Raw genomic sequence first — 16794 nt, 5'->3', positions numbered from 1 at the left:
TATTTAGAGTGCAGAGACAATCCTAAACGTTTATATAATCTAATCTGGCTGTGCCAACTATGAAAACGCTGTGTGCCACAGTGTGTCAGAATGTGATAATTTTCAAATGTCTAGATAGTTTCACAGATCACTGTGTGAGTACTGCTTCTTCCCATTCCCACTAATGTACCCTGTCATGTTGGGACTTGCAGCTTTTGAGTTTAATGCGTAACTGGGGCTGCTTTAGTAATGCTGTCATCCCCACTGTCTCAATACACACCATCTGAAAGTGAAGCAATCACAATATTTTCCCTCTTGTGTTTCAAACCAAAACACTCAGTTGCTCAAATGGAGAAAGCCCCTTTGTAAATCATCTTCTGTCAGTTATATGAAGCAGGAACTTCCTGACTCATGTGCTAAGACACAAGCAGGTCTCGGCAGACTGGATTCTTGGCTGAAGGTGAAGACTCATCAGGTTAATTAAGACAGAAACATTGAGGCATTGTGCTAATGGCTGCTGTCCAATTAAACTTCCTGGGTGTCATGCTGAGCTACGTGTGGGGTTTCTCAAATAAATCTACTGAAACTTTTGGACAAAATACATGTATTTTCATAAACACCATGTTCTCCCAAATTAGGGAGTGTTTTATAAACATGCCAGACAGAGTCCCTGTTTCATTCCTTTTGAGCAACAAAGAGCTAAACTGGTCACATAACTGCTCCAGAGGATTGAGAAGAGATGTTTATGGTGGAGACGATGGGGAGTTAAACTGATTACATGCGACTGTGCTGCTTCGTTATTTGGCAACACTATCTCGTCTCATTCTATCCTGCAGCTTGTTAATGGTCGCTGCATCTGGTTTTACATTGAGCCAGGATGTTGTTGTGTCAACACAGCAAGATTTCCCTTTTCTGCTTATTAACCACATCCTGATAGCTGAAGGCAGGTTTTTTGGTTTTATTGCATTATCTTTGCCAGGAAAACGAGCCTTGTATTGAATAATAGGCCCCCCACCATCCCAACAACGCAACAGAATGTGACTAACTGCTATAAAAGCCGATGCTTTCTACGAAAATGATGGAACAGAAGTATATGGCATGTTTATTGTAATTACAAGAAAACAGTGCAGATATCCAAATAGGCACTAGCCATGTCAGAGTAATAACAGCCATTTCCTGCCTAATTTTCCGTGTGTGGAAAGGAAAATAGCTGATCATCTAATGCAGTGGGCCCCTTCCCCCAAATCCACTGGGCAAACTGGTGCTCCCCCCTGTCATGTGGCCTAAGCTGTGGATTGAGTCTGAGGACAATAACCTCTCCACCAACCTCAACTGACCCAACCCAAACTGCCTTTCCTGGTGTCAGATTTCCAGCAGAAATCACTGCTGATATAGTCTGACAGTGCTTCAAAGACGTCATCAGGAGGATCAGAGGAGAAACATGTCAGATTTATCACAAGGTGATGTGGACCCAAAAGCTTGATCAAGCAGTCTTGATCAAGAACACTTCAAGAATGACATGGTGCTGTGATGTCACCGCTGACGGCATAAACATTAGATTAGTGATCTTGTGTTGCGGGAAATATAGTTTAAAGAACTAAAAAGATAAATCAGTAGATTCTGCTTTAGACCAGCACTGATTGGTGACTGGGTGACCAGAAACTCAAAATCCAATCCAATCATTTTACTGTCAGTGAAAATATCCCAAGTTAGTGATAAGAGGTTGCTTTAACAACTCTGTGCTAATTGTGCTTATTAATCACATTGCTCTAAGAAGCTGAAGACAGTTTGCAATGTCAACTCTAATCTGTTTTGTTTGCTCTGGTATAATAGTAGTGCTCTTTTCCACTTCAAAGCTGTGTAACGCTGACTGCTCTCGCATACACACAGTGTGACGTTGCTTCTGGTATTATATTAATAGTTGATCAGCCAAACAAAGACTATTTTTTAGGGCTGTATAAAAGACTGTAAACTTGAATTAACCAGACTTGCCAAAGTTTTAAGTTTTAATTTCCTAATAATAGTCTGCTTTATCACAAAGTAAAATGGAATAACTTAAAATATATATTGGTCTGTCAGACACTAAATTGTTTGTAGAATCTGATTAGTGAATTTCTATTCAAGATATAATTACTCATATTAAAGCTACTTTCACCTTTCTAGACAATTGAAATGTCAAGAAAATTGAATACGCATATTGTATATGTATTATAGACCAAATCCACTGAGATTTATCATTCAAAGCTGCTGGTCCACACCCCCAACAGAATAAAGAACAGAATGTATATGTGACAACAACCTGCACCTCGCCTGTGTTTTCTCATCCTGCAGCCTGTTGGGAAGGAAAAGTCAAATTGATAACATACCAGCTGTGAATGCACAGAACATGCAGGTCTCTGCCTCTAACATGAACAGTACCTCAATGTTTGCCTCACCAAATCAGTAAATCTGAACTATTAAGACGGATATCACTTTGTATCGTCTCTCTTGGTGCTGAGTGAGTGAAAAGGTTTATATCATTTATCTACAGTGGTTTGGAGTTGTGATTTCCTTTGTTTATCTGCTCTTGTTCCTGCCTTTATTCTCTGCAGCGACGTTAACAGTCATTAACACCTGCCTGGTGATCAGATTGTATACTGTAAACACAGAACCAGACGTTTGGCCCTTACCAGGGATGATGTTAGCTCTTAGCCAGGAAGCTGTTTGTTTTCAGAACAGTGTCCTTGACTGTGTTGAATTTTGGTCCAGGTATAAATACAGTGTCGCTGGCTGGCCTTTAAGAATTGTCAATAAGGTTTTAGCAGCATGTGGTTCTGTTAGCAGTTTCCTGGTGCTTTGACTTCACAGCACATTGTTTCCTGTGACAACGGGAACTAATTCTGCAAGATTTTAGTTTGAGATTTCCACTCGCATGCTCTGCTTCAGTGGTTCTTCATGACTTGCAGTTATTTTTTTTTCTTTTAGTTTTAAAATAAATCACATCAGTATCTGTCTTTTTGGGTTCACAGTACTGAACCCAAACATAACCATATTTTTCTATGTGAGGTAAATATGGTTATTATTGGCTTATTTTTATGCACAACAGTGGGTTTGAGTCACATGTGGCCTGTGAATGACTGTCATCCCTAAAGCGTGCAAAGGGTTGTGCTGAAAGTGTTTGCTTTCAGCACAACGTGTCAATGAACTAAAGTCCAAAACATTTCATAGCACTCACGCATGCAACAGCAAATGTGTAACTTTTGTCACTGAATGATACTCAGTTCCTCATTTGTGTTTATAGACAAGTTTTTACAGTCAAGTCAGCTCTTCTGTAAAAATATGTATAAGCAACTGCACAGAAAGCCAGACTTTGCATGGAAGTGCAAAAAAATCCTAAATTGCATCAGAAAACTGAGATCTAGAGAATGTTTTTTTATATTTCAATCATGGCTGTTGACATACAGTAGCTATTAAACTGCATGAGAACTTTATCATGACATCTATCGCATTTGACCATACTTTTAAGTCAGAAATATATAGTAATAATAATCTTAAATTTACCTTTTATAATTGTTCTTTATAAACTTGAAATAATATCAGTAAAATCCTATCAAGCCAAGCATATAGTGTTTTTGTTTTTTTTGTAAATATAGGTCTGAGACCTTCACCTCTTTAACAAAGTACTTCTTCGTCAAATAATTCAAACTTCTTCTTTTGAAATGCTTACAAGAAATAAAATGTAAAAAAAAAAAAAAAAGATTATTTTTAAAAACTAAATGTCTGATAAAATAAATTTTAACTGATAACAGTACATGTCCTACAGAAAATATAGGTTTATTTTATGGGTTTAAATACATAAAATTATGCTTAGTTCATTATTTACAGTAGTAACCATTTTTAGCAGACCTAACTATAATGTAAAGTTTTTATGATGTATACTTCCTGCATGAAAAATCCTGTATCCTACATGGTTTGCTTATGCTTGGGGTGTCTAACTGGTTCAGTCTAAATGCAATCAGTTTCTATTATATAAACTTTTACCCGTATTGTTAAAAAGCTCAACCAAAAGTTTTTGCTCAACCAATATTTAACAAAAACATAGAAAACAGTGGATTTCTTCTTATTTCAGCAATTTCTCTCTAGTTGAACATATTTTTTTTAATTATTACACCTCTATTTTATCCCCTTTTGAAAGTCAAAGTCTTCCTGATTGATTGTTGGCCTGTACAAATTGAACCAGTTTGGTGGAAGCCTACAGACTCGTTACCCAAAAACAAAAACTATGTCCTTGTGAGGGAAGGGAAGACAAAGTGTTACAGGAGATAAAATGAAACTCCAGTGTAGGTTTAAAAGAAACAGATGCCACAGTGCTTCAATCCTTTCTCTCATCAACCCACTGTGCTTAAATGTTTTTACTAAGAGGATGTGGTCTCAGCACCACAGATGTGAATTCACGTGTCGATGACCTAAAAAAAATCTGTAAATGTCAGTGAGCAACAATTACGTATGCATACAGAAGTCCCTTGGAGAAGTGACTTCTCCAAGGGAGAACTCATAGGTTTCACTTCTTTACATCATGCAGGACAAAGAAAAGAGATTCTTAGCTCTTAACTCTGTGGCGCATATTAAGAGAAAATAATTAAAAATCTTATATTTATTTCTTTTAGTTATAAGAATTCTCCTTAAAAACACCGTAAATATTTTTGATGAATGCAGAGTAAATTACACATACATTCTCACACCAGTGTTTATTACCATTGAATAATTTTCAGTAAGTATTTGATGTATGATGTTCAAGGCTTCTTTTTTTTTTTAAATGAATCCCTTTTTATGTTTTATTTTATTGTGATCATTTCAAATTGAGCAGTTTGAAATAAATTGTAACTTGAATGCTTACCTACTATTATTTTAAGCACCACTTGAATTTCTCAATCTCCTTATGTCGCAAATGATACATTGTGGTCATACACTCATAGTATTTTCTTTACCAAAACAATATAGTTTATACACCTTTAGACTTCAGTACATTGCAGAGATATGCTAAAAACAAAGTATGTTCTGACCAATGAATTGTATCACAAACTATGCACATAATTTTTGTTGTGTTTCATTTATAAAAGTGCAGTTTAAATGGATTGAGAATGCACTTTAATATTTAGGTCTTCCACAAAAAGACAGAAAATAGAGATATGATTTAATTAAAGAGCAATAAAAAAAACAACTTAGTTAAAGATTTAGATGTCTCAGAATTTGGGCATTTGGTGTTAAGTTATGCAAGCTCACTCTCTTATTGGCTTAAAGTACTGCAAGCTTCCCACTAATTAGTTAAAAATTAGAAACAGTATTACAGTGGGACCAGTATTTCAAAAAATGTGACCAAGTTATAATTCTAAAAGTTCCTGTTTAAAGGTGTGACAGTGCGATAAATGACAGTAAAACTCTTTTTTCAAATTTAAAAGAAAAAGTTTCAAAAGGCAGTTTTGTTTTGTTTTTTGCATGAGGCAGCACATGGCTTTTATTAATTACAATAGAGTGAGTGCAGTATGAGGAAGTCTGTCAGTGCATTCATAAGACTACAATGAAATGTTCCCGGAACAACATCAAGGCTGCCTTTCCATTCTGTAATTCACATTTACAAAAAATTACAAATTCACAAAAGTGAATTACAGAATGACTTTTAATACCAAACATACAAAAAGCCCTGTACATATAGCTTAGCTCTTTGTTAACTTAACAGATAACATTCTAAAGTTAGCACCACAATATATCATACATATATACAGCTATACAGGTACATTAATATGTTAATATCAAAACTGTGTTGCAGTTCGGTGATCATATTCCCCTAATGCATCGTGGGCTGAGTAACTGTGTTAAACACAATTACAGTATAATCCACAGGAAACAGAAATGTGTAAGTAGTCGTAACAAATCCTCACATGTGAGAGCAGGGTCAAGTGGTAATACTGCAAAGCAAAGGTTGTTAAATCCATAGATTAAAGAATTTGCCCTGAGATGAAGTCCAAAATAGGAAAAACTCTCCTAAGAAAAGTAATTGAGAATTTTCATACAGAAGACTCGCTGTGGAAGACCTTAGCTTTCAGATTCTTTAGGCTCCATTGAAAACTGGGGCTGCTCTCAGACTGCATGGCCTCGGAGAACTTGACGTCAAACGAACGGGTGGCCTGAGACTTCCTCTTGAAGGAGTTCTGGATTGTCTCTGAGGTGAAGTAGTACACAATAGGATCGAAGCAACAGTTGGACACAGCGATGCAAAGAGCTATCGGATAGATTGTTCGAACCACCGACTCAGTAAAGCATCCCTTTATGGTTTTGGTGCGGACCAGAGCATAAAACACCAAGTTGACGTTATAGGGGATGAAGCAAAAGCAAAAAATGCACAAGTGCACGATTATCATCCGCAAGATCTTGGTTTTGTTCACCTTTCCCCCACGACTGACGGTCTGTGGGCGCCGCAGCGTCTGTAACACCATGATGGAGCAACAAACGTTGAGTAGAAGAGGAATGAGGAAACCAACTGTCTCTATGAAGATCACCACTTTAGACAGGTGGGATTTCCATGTATTGGATGAAAAGTTCTCAAAGCAGAAAGTGTTCCCTTGAGTGTCCGGTGTGGTACTATTTAGCAGAAACCCAGTGGGGAGGCTCCCCGAAAGTACCAGTACCCACACGGCAGCGCACACTATCTTGGCGTTGCGTTTGGTCCTGAGCATCCTCGAGCGAAAGGGGTGCACAATGGCCAGGAAGCGGTCCACGCTGATGCACGTGAGAAAGAGCATGCTGCCGTACATGTTGGTGTAGAAGAGCGAGACTGAGATCTGGCAGAAAATCCCCCCGAAGGGCCAGTTCTTGTTTATGAAGTAGAAGACCCTCAGAGGCAGTGTGAAGACAAACAGCAAGTCGGACACCACCAGGTTCATCATGTATGTGGTGGTCTCGTTCCTCATTTTCAGAGAGCATGTGAATATGTACAGGGCCACCACATTGGTGATGAGCCCGACCACAAACACGATGCTGAAGACTGTGCTGTACAGGGGGTATTTGAACATGTCATTCTTGCTGCAGTTTGAATTGTCCAGCAGGCTTGTAGTGTTATTCATTATGAGACAAAGTAACTGTCCATGAGTGAGAAGCAAAAACCAGAGCAGTCGAAAACAACAAGGCACCGTCAAGCCATCAGCAGTGATAGTTCTTCTGGTTGGGGAATTGTAGATTTGATTATCTTTCCTCTCTTGGTGTACTTACTTTTGGAGACTGATGAACACTGAAAAGATTCCTCCCAGAGGACAGAGATCCAGGCTGGTGATCCTTCCCCTCCCCCTGCTTGGGCTCCCTTCACCAGGCTGCAGCCCACCAGATACAGACTCCCTTTTACTCACTCAGTTAAATGAGTCAAACAAAAATCCCTCTCACTCGTATGGTCCATTATTGGCATAAGGTGTTGGATTATCCTCATTCAAAATTTTCAGAAGGCTGTCCTCATGAATAGATTTTGTCCCTTTGTCCAAACTCAGAGATGTGTTTTGGATTGTTTCACCTCCAAAGGACCAAAAGTGTCACAAGTAGTCCATGCCTCACAGAGTCCGGACCATGTAGCAACATCTTTCCTTCCAGCAATAGAACTGAAGTTTGCCTGAATCTTCTTGCTCTCTGGATTTGTAATAAGACGAATGTCTTTATTATTCTGACTTGATGATCTGTTCCCTCTTTCCTCTTCTTCTTCCTCTTAATAAGCCTTGTGTCTCGAGCTCTTCCTCTGAGGAGCGTCACAGGCTTTCTCTCATCTCACTCAGGATTTCCACTTCTCCTTTGTACCGGTATCAGACAGTTTTTGTACTTTTTAGTGGAAGAGAGTAAGCAGTTGTTCTAAGTCCCTCCCACACTCCTCCCATGTGGCTCCTCCTACACCCTTTGTCTGTCAGTTAAAGAATCAGTCATGAGCAGCAAAGAACAACACTGCACTCAGGGGGAATTTACTGAAGTGCTTCTCATTTATGGGCAGTACCTTGGTTAAACATTCAAACCCCTTGAACTTTTTACCATGTTGTGATGTCATAACCACAAGCTGGGACAGAAAACAAAGTAGCACTTCAAAGTGTGAAGAAAATGCATCTTAGTTTTCTGCATATTCTTAAATGAAATTTGTAGTCAGCTCCAATACTTTATGCACTCATCTTTTGCCACCTTCTTTACCCCTCAAGAGACCCAGCTCCAGCTCAGTCACATTGCATGAAGAGGGTCAGGACTTTAGTACTCAAATATTGTCAGTTATTTTAGTAATAATGATTTAAAATGTCATAAAATGATTTGGTGGTATATTTAGGGCCACTGTCCTACTGGAAGCTCAAGCCTCAAGTCTTTCGTAGTCTAATAGGTTTTGTGCAGAGTAAGATTTTGATTGAAAGACAAAAATTTGCACTTTGGTCTCATCTGAACACATGCTTGTTGTTTCCCCTTTATGGTTTGTGGCATGTACAGTACAAACGTAACTTTACGTGTGTTTCTTCTCCCCAATCTTTCACAAATGACTGATTTGGGCAGAATATATTGCTCCGTGTTAGATTTTATTGAAAAGTATCATCACAACATGATCAAATCCCATTGAGCAAGAGGTGCATCCATCTACATTGTAAGCAAAAAAAAATCTTCCCTGAAAGTAAGTTTAAGTATTGTGCATTTATATTTTTTCATCAGCTACAGAAATTTTGATACTTGTTTTTATACATTTAGATTGTAGTTTTGTTGCTTTCGTTGTATGTTTTCTAGTCTTGTATGAATATGTAATGGTCAAAGCTTTTCCTATTCAGGTCTATTTGAAAAGCTTGAATCATTACACTTAATTTTTGCCTAGAGACCGGAGAGTCATGCACAGTGACTGACAACAATTCCCACACCAAAAATTAACAACTGTTGAAATATTAGATGTGATCAACATTTCTTAAAAAAAAGGTGAGAGAAAAGGCTGAAACTGGTCAGAGAGGATCTCAAAAACAGAGGGAGCTGCTCAAAAACAAAAAATGCTTGTGAGAACGCAACAAAAATCTTCAGTATTTTCCATACATATAGACTAAGAAGTGGGAATGAAAGACAGAACATTTTTCCTCCAAGAGAAACATCCAAATCTGTAGAAAATTTTCCAGAAATGCCTAGGATGATGTGTCATAGTTCGATCAAACCAAACCTGAACTTTTGACCCCTAATCCCAAACAGGATTCCTTGTAAACAAATAGCACGCCACAACTCTATACTCACAATAAAACAAGGCAGTGGTAGCATTATGCTTTGGGATTCCTCTTCTTTATGTAGAATTTTAGTATTTAACAATGTGGATGAAAAACCAGTCAGTTTTTATCCAAACATGCTGGTTTCTGTTTGAAAGTTTTAGATATAGAGGTATTTAATTATTCTGTATCACAATGAGTCAAAGTATTTATCCAACTCAATACAACAATGGCTTAATGAGACCAAATTTATCATTTTGCAATGGCCTAGTTGGAGTCCATATCAAAATTTAGTAGAAAATCTTTTAGGTCACTTGAACCAAGTGATGTCTGGTAGATTCCGAAGCCTTTTCCCAAGCAGAACAGGTAAACTATTGTCAAGATGTAGAAGGATGATAGTTTGAGGGGTTTTACATCCCATACCTGAATTTTTAACAGAGGTGTGTTCATTTTTCACAGCCACCATGTAGTTCCTGGTTGTTTTTGTTTAACTGTTGCTGTTCAGTTCCTTGTTGTAATAAACAACTTTTTTCATGTCAGTCCTGTTCTGCCTTCTTCCCTTGTTCCTGTTCTACATGTAATTTATTTTTGGTATTTCCTGTTCAGTTATGTGACAAATCATCCTGGAATGTTGCAAAATGCAGGATACATAGGTTTAGATAGTGATCTAGTATCAAAACTTTAAAGATAGCTTATTTCTTAGGTTGTTAAAGGTTTTTATGAGCCCTACTGACTCTGTGTTTCTACTCTGACGCAAATCTACTTTTGCATATGATATCTGAGTCCTTTCTTTCAGTAATGTCAACATACGTAGTGCGCAGGCTGTGCAGCATGACAGAAGCTGATAGAATCAGTTAAACCCCAGATAAGGATGGAAGGTCAATGAAGCGTCAGAAGGTCTCTGGCAACACTGGAAGTGCCTGAGGTGACTGCCTCCGCAGGTCCGATGGGGGTCGTTTTTACGGCCTGTGTGGGCCGGAGCTCTGCCAAAGGAGAACAGCTTTCTGTTTTCGTGGGAACATTAGGAATGGGACAGAAAGAGAAGCAGAAGGCCTTCTCTGTTCAGTGTAGTAGTGCCTGCACACAGCTTTTTAAAACACATTTCAAATGTTGCATTCAAGGTTTCCTTTAGTAGAAAGCCTTCTTGGCAGCTGGTAAAGACTCAGCTGTTCATTAAGCAGCACTTAAAAGAGGAGAGTTATTCTGAAAGAACTCTCAGATTCTCAATTTCCCCCCTTTTCTGAGTTAGAGACTGAAAACTAGAAATCTGAATGTGCACTGCAAAATCACAAAATCTTACCAAGCATATTTGATGTAGTTTCTAGTGCTAATACCTTAGTTTACCTGAAATAAGAGAAATAACAAGTAACATTTCAGCAAGAAATAATTCCTTAATACTGGTGAAAAAGTAACATTAATGGTTTGCCAGTGAAACAAAAGATTATAATTGATGATAATGCACTTATAACTATCACTTCTTTGTCAATGTTAAAAAATTGTTGACTCAAAACTAGCTCCTATATCTTGCTGAAAAGTTGTTTGTTAGTTTTCTCTTGTTTCAAGCATACCAATATATTTGCACTAGAAACTAGATCAAAAATACTTGGTAAGATTTTGTGTTTCTGCACTGTAGATTTCCTCTAATTGAATGGAATGTTGCAATTTTAGGATAACTTCAACTGTGTGTTGTTGGTTACAGTAATATTTTGCCCACTCTAGAGATGAGAATCGCGTCTAATACAAACATGACTTCATGGTTAACAACAACAGTCAAACAAATGAAGGAAAATCTCCCAGAGTATCAAAGACACAAACGGACATGTTGTGTTTTATGGCCCGAAAGCCCTTCTTTGTCAATCTGCTGCAAAATAAACACCATGAAGGCCTTACAGCGAAATGTTCTGTGCCATTGTCTTTTACATGCAAAACACTTCCATCCAGAACATAAAAAATAAGCTCTTCACATGCAGCTATGTGGTTTCTAAACAAAAACAAAGGGGGTGAGATCTTTGGGTTGTTAAATCTCTCACAATGGCAGGAAGCTGTCAGACAACCTCCTCCGCCCCACCTCCACCACACAAGCCCCAAGGCTGAGAGTCAAGTCAAGATGTGGCGGTGTGATGATCATGAGGAGTCGTCACAACTGTGGTCAGACGGAGGTTACAAACATGATGACCTCAGGGGCGACAAGTCGCTGTTCAAATCTGCGAAAAAATTAGCTGCAACAGGAAAAAATCTGAGTGGCTCAGCAGGATTACACACAATTTGATGACGCACACATTAGAAAAGTTAACAATGTTAGATGTGAAAGCAGAAAAGGAAATGTTCACATTGTTGTTTTTTTAAGTAAAAGTACCAGCAATGTAATGCACAAACACCACTGCTTTGCGAACATGTTTTGCCACATCGCGACCACAAACTTCCAGTGATATGATGCGACTTCTAGACTAACAGAAATCGTAAGCTTTCAAGAAAATGAAATATGGTTTTCATTTTTTAAATAATTCTTTATCAGAAACGCTCTATGATACAAAAGTATGACACAACTGTAACTTAAAGCCACAACAGAAGAGCATTTATTAGAGAACATGATGATGGTAAATTACTAAATTTACACTCCATCGCACTTTTCTCGTCATACCAGTTGCACTCACTAACAAGCAAAACAAAAACACTAATACTCAGATGGCAACTTGCACATTGACTTGTTGCAAGACAAATTGTCATAATCCAGACCTGCATTCAATTGGTAATCAGTGTGAAAACGTAAAAATTTTTCATACATTCGTATGCTTTGTCAGATGTTGATACTTCCACTGCTTGTCACACTAGAGTGTTGAGAAAAGATTTACAACAGAAGCCCTGAAGAGATAAACACAGGTTCTAGAGCAGCATTTCCTGTTGCAGTGTGGTAGAAAATCTGTTATTCAGCTATTGGCAGACATCGCTGTCTTGCCACCTCATTTTACGGCAGTAGATTCTGCTGATAACACAACCTTCCTCAGAACAAATCAGAAAAAAACAGAATTGCTGATCAGTCAGTGATTATCAATGAAGCTTAAACATTCGCTTATGCTCAGTTATGTCATAAGTGTATCATGGAGGCCTGGACTTTAACCGAGACACAACAGCACATTGATTCCTCTGCAGCTGCTTTGTTTCTGATCATTGTCCAAATGATGACACAGTTTAGGTTGACCTCCAGCAGTTAGACAAATGGTCTCATACAGAGGAGTTCTTAGTCAATTCAATGGCTTTAATTTGACCAAGTCTCTTTTTTTTCAAATATGAGTAAATTTTCTAACAACTGAAACTGGATGAGATTGTATCTAGTTTACCTAAAACACAGAATTGCAGCTTTAAGCCTAATTTAACACAGTAATATATTGTAAAGTCTTAATTGTTTTTGATTAATAGATAAGCAAGGTATAGTACTCACTTCAATAATAACACAATTTGGATACAAGTTCAAAGAACCCAAGTATGAATAGGTTCTCAAAAGCTAATGTCGAATTTCAGAATGTTCCAAACCGGAAGAGCTTTTCTTTTGAAACAGTCAGTGTCTTCTTGTTGACGTAGTTTACAGCTGTTACTTCTAGTGTCCGTTCGTTCACTACATTAAATATACTTTAGAGACTCTGAGTTGAATATTTGCAAGATTATGAGGAAGCCATGTACAATATGTGCATTTTACAAAAACGTTGTTTTATAGTCTCAACGGACATCATATTTCAAAGTGTGTTGTAGATCCGAAAATAAAGACTAAGGTGATAGTCAGCGAAGGGGAAAGAAGGTTGAAAAAAGGTTACAGGGAGTGCTTTTATAATTAGTTGGGTTTTTTTTTTAAAGGAATCACATTTTGCAATATCTTAACAGTGAAAGAATGTCTAAAATGTGCCTTAAAATTGCTTAAGTTCAATTTGAGAGCCATCCATGTGGCAATTATTGCTATGCTGAGATGCACATGAACAGGGTGTTTATTAATCATTAGTTTCCACTAAAATGTTCCTAGTTGATAAATTGAAGTGCCATCTTTAACAGGAAAGGTGCACATCCTTCTCAGTTAGCTACTTTTGTAAGAAACATTACAGAAAACCAGTTGATATTACCAGGTTTTCAACAGGTTAATTGTGTACCCTAAGGTAGCTAAAGAGGACTGTGGAGGTTCAAGGACATTAATCATATCATGCAAATAATATGTTCTTAGAAATATATTTTTACCTCTATTTAGATTAGATAAAGGCTGTTCAGCCCCAGAAGAACAAGTCTTACTCAGAAGTTTTTGTTTTTTTTGTATCTACAATTTGAGTCTAAACCACAGATTCAAATCTGAATTTTGCTTTAAAATGCTCAGATCTTGTGGCTGCAAAACTAGCCCTGATCATCATCCCTTCACCACCGGGCAATAAGGAGTTTGGATAGCTCTACTTTGTTTATACCAAGTTTTATACCAAGTTTGAAAATTCAGTTGTGCAGTATAATTTTTAGCGCAGAATTTAAACATTGTTTAGCCTTATTTTTTGTAAATGCTGGAGTCAGATCAAAGTGTTATGTCCGAAATACTAAAAATCTGTAGTCTCTTTTCACCATTACTATATGTACAGGAATATCAAACATCAATGCACTTCTTTAACTTACAGAAAAAACGCCTGCTTAAGCTCTTTACTGCAAAAACATAATATTGCGATACCTTTATACTGATATATTTTTACAAGATAAACATAGAGTAGTTAAAATGAAAACAGTAGAACTCTTGTCTAATTTAGAAATGGAGCACTCGGTGATCACTTTTAAAGAAGACAACTTTCAGTTAATTCTCAAGACAAGAACAAGAAAAAGCTTGCACCAATTAAGCTGGACAGTTTATAAAACTACTTCCAAGAGAGAAAAACAGGAGAAAAATTCATTTTAATTTTAAGACCAAAAACATATTTGGTATTTTTTGGTCTTAAATAACGACACCAACTGGAGAGATTTTACGGTGAATTTTTTGTTTCACCACAGAATTTCTTATGCTTGCATGAGACAGATGAGAAATTGGCATTGATAAGTTGGAATTCCGACATACGTTATCTTTGTCTTTAACTTCTCTAAAAGTGAAAGTGGTTGTGACATTTACTTATAAAAACCCAACATAGGTCTCTGGAAATTATTCATTCTTTTTTAACAAGTATGTGTTTATCAAAAAATACCAAAGTTTGGGTTATTCCAGCAATGAAAACCTGCCCACACACCTGCATCACCCATCTTCCTTTACATGCAATGCGACTCTTCTTTGGAGTTTCTCAGAAAAAAAAAAGCAAATGGCGATAGAAATGAGTCACAGTTTGAATACTAAGATAAAATATAATAGAGATTGCAGTGAATATTTAGGAGCTTGAGAGGAAGAACAATTTTTTATGAAGACTAGATGAGCTTGCATCTACAGTTGAGCCTCTAAAATCCTTGTCTGATGTGATTTCCTTTTTAATCAGAATAAATGTACTCTTAACTAAAAAAAAAAAAAATCTTCCAAGCTAAAACCTCAGTGAGCGTGACACCACAATTTATAGATCTGTTTCCAGAATGAAACAACCCATATTCTGCACGCAGGGTATAGGATTGTGGTTGGAAAGTCCTCCTGAATGTTCTTTTCAGATTTCCCCATTACAAGAGCACAACTACAAAAAGGTTAATTAATATACTGCATCATCAAGGAAATACCATGTAAATAAGACAAACAGTTTGAACTGACACTTGCAGTATTGCGGTAAAAGAGCAGATCTTTTATTTGTCCGTCAACATATTGCATGCCAGCCAGGAGCCACTGCTTTACCTTTGCCCAGAACACACTAATCTGCAAAGACATACTTATGAGAAAAAAAAAATTTCATTGAATTAAAGGCAATAACAAATAAACAAGGACATTAACTTCTTCATGTGCAATTTTCTCAAAATGTAACAAATAATTTATAAATTAATTACTAACAAATACAGGTCCTTTCAAAAGTATTCACAGCCATGACCTTTTACATCTTCTGGTTTTGGTTTTAGTTTAGGTTTTCTATACTTAGCAGAACAACCTTTTGCTGAACTTCTGGTTTCAAGTCTATTAGAATGCATCTGCAGTAGCTTTAGGTATCCAGAAACTGAAATTTTCTGCCCATTTGTCTGTCAAAAATCACTCAAATTCAGTGATTGACACAGAATATCTGTGAACATCAGTCTTCCGGTCTTGCCAAATGTTCTGAATGAGACTCAGCTCTAGACCAAACATGCTTTTAATATTCAATGTACAGTAGCTTGGTCTGTCTGTTGAAAAGAGTTATATTGCTGTGAGATCAGCAGGTTTAAACAAGATTTCAGGACTGAAAGAAAACCTTATTAATGTCCATTTTCCCATCAACATTAATAAGATTCTCTGTCCTGTACCATTTTTTTCCTTTTGGCGATGTTGTGTTCACATTGATTTGAAGTGATGAGTTTCTGCCACCTATGCAATTTTACATGTAAGGTCAAAATGCTCAAATGAAATCCCTCAACAAACCAGAGCACAGCACTTTGTTCTACAAATAAACTGTCCTTAGTGACATCATTTTAACAGTGGTTTTCGTTGTGCCACTCAGCTATGATGGTCAAAATGTTAAGAGTTAACATAGGTTTATTGGTTTGTAGATGTACTATATTTCCTTTCAGATTTTTGGAGGAGAGATTGAACAGGGCTCCATGAGAGCTGATCTATCTAAAGCAGTATTTTAAACTGACCTATCTGATGTGTTTCTTAGTCTTCATGGTGCTGTTTGTTTATTAATGTACTCTTAAGAAACCACAGAGGCCTTCACAGTAGAGCTGTACTGAGAATAAATTACACACTGTGAGAATAGATAGACTATTTAATAATTAGGTCACTTGACTGCACTGGATTCCAGAGTGTCACGAGTTGAATACATATGGAGACCACGATTTTCTTATTTTTAGAACTTTTCTGATCTCTTTTCTATTACAGATATTTCCAGTAATTTCCAACCTGACATATTGTGTACAAGTCACAAAAAACTGTACTGGACTACTTGATTAAAGAGTTGTCAGAGTGTCAGTTACAGTTAGGCAGCTGTTGGATGAACTTCCTTATTGGCAATGATATGTGATATGCTGATTAATGGTAGAGTAGCTTTATATTTTTTAAAGATAATTTTATGTGCATTATTTAGAAAAAAATATTTTTTGTCTATGTTCCTAAAAATATGTATATTCCCCTTTAAATGTAATATAGAGCAGAATATGAAAACTTATGTGATAAACATATGGAATTAAATATGAATAGTATTAGGTTTTCACTCTTAACTGCATAGAAAAAGCATTTCCTGATTCCTGTTAGTAGATGAGTCAATTGTTTTGGGAGTGGCCATTTGAATAAAGTAACTGCACTATCAAATGCGGGTACACCCAAATATTCCCTACTATGTGTTAAGGCTCACTATAAAAATGTGAGAATTTCCATTGGAAAAGGTACAAAGAATTCTAGCTCACTGTTAAATGACTTAATCTCCATATTTCAACATTTTTATAACCAGGATGGAATTAAAGCACTACAAAGCTAGTTGATGACAAGAAA

General features: G+C 36.9%; 1 protein-coding gene across 1 annotated transcript; it reads right to left on the bottom strand.

The window, feature by feature from the left end:
- Positions 1-4845: 4845 nt before the first annotated feature.
- Positions 4846-7797, bottom strand: LOC102237671 (lysophosphatidic acid receptor 6-like). The gene has a single exon (XM_005796827.2). The coding sequence runs from the start codon at positions 7077-7079 to the stop codon at positions 6024-6026; it is 1056 nt and encodes a 351-aa protein (XP_005796884.1). The 5' UTR covers positions 7080-7797; the 3' UTR covers positions 4846-6023.
- Between the last annotated feature and the right edge of the window lie 8997 nt (positions 7798-16794).

Source organism: Xiphophorus maculatus, chromosome 18, assembly GCF_002775205.1.
Source record: "Xiphophorus maculatus strain JP 163 A chromosome 18, X_maculatus-5.0-male, whole genome shotgun sequence".
Classification (NCBI taxonomy): domain Eukaryota; kingdom Metazoa; phylum Chordata; class Actinopteri; order Cyprinodontiformes; family Poeciliidae; genus Xiphophorus; species Xiphophorus maculatus.
This window is presented reverse-complemented; position numbering and strand designations above follow the sequence as displayed.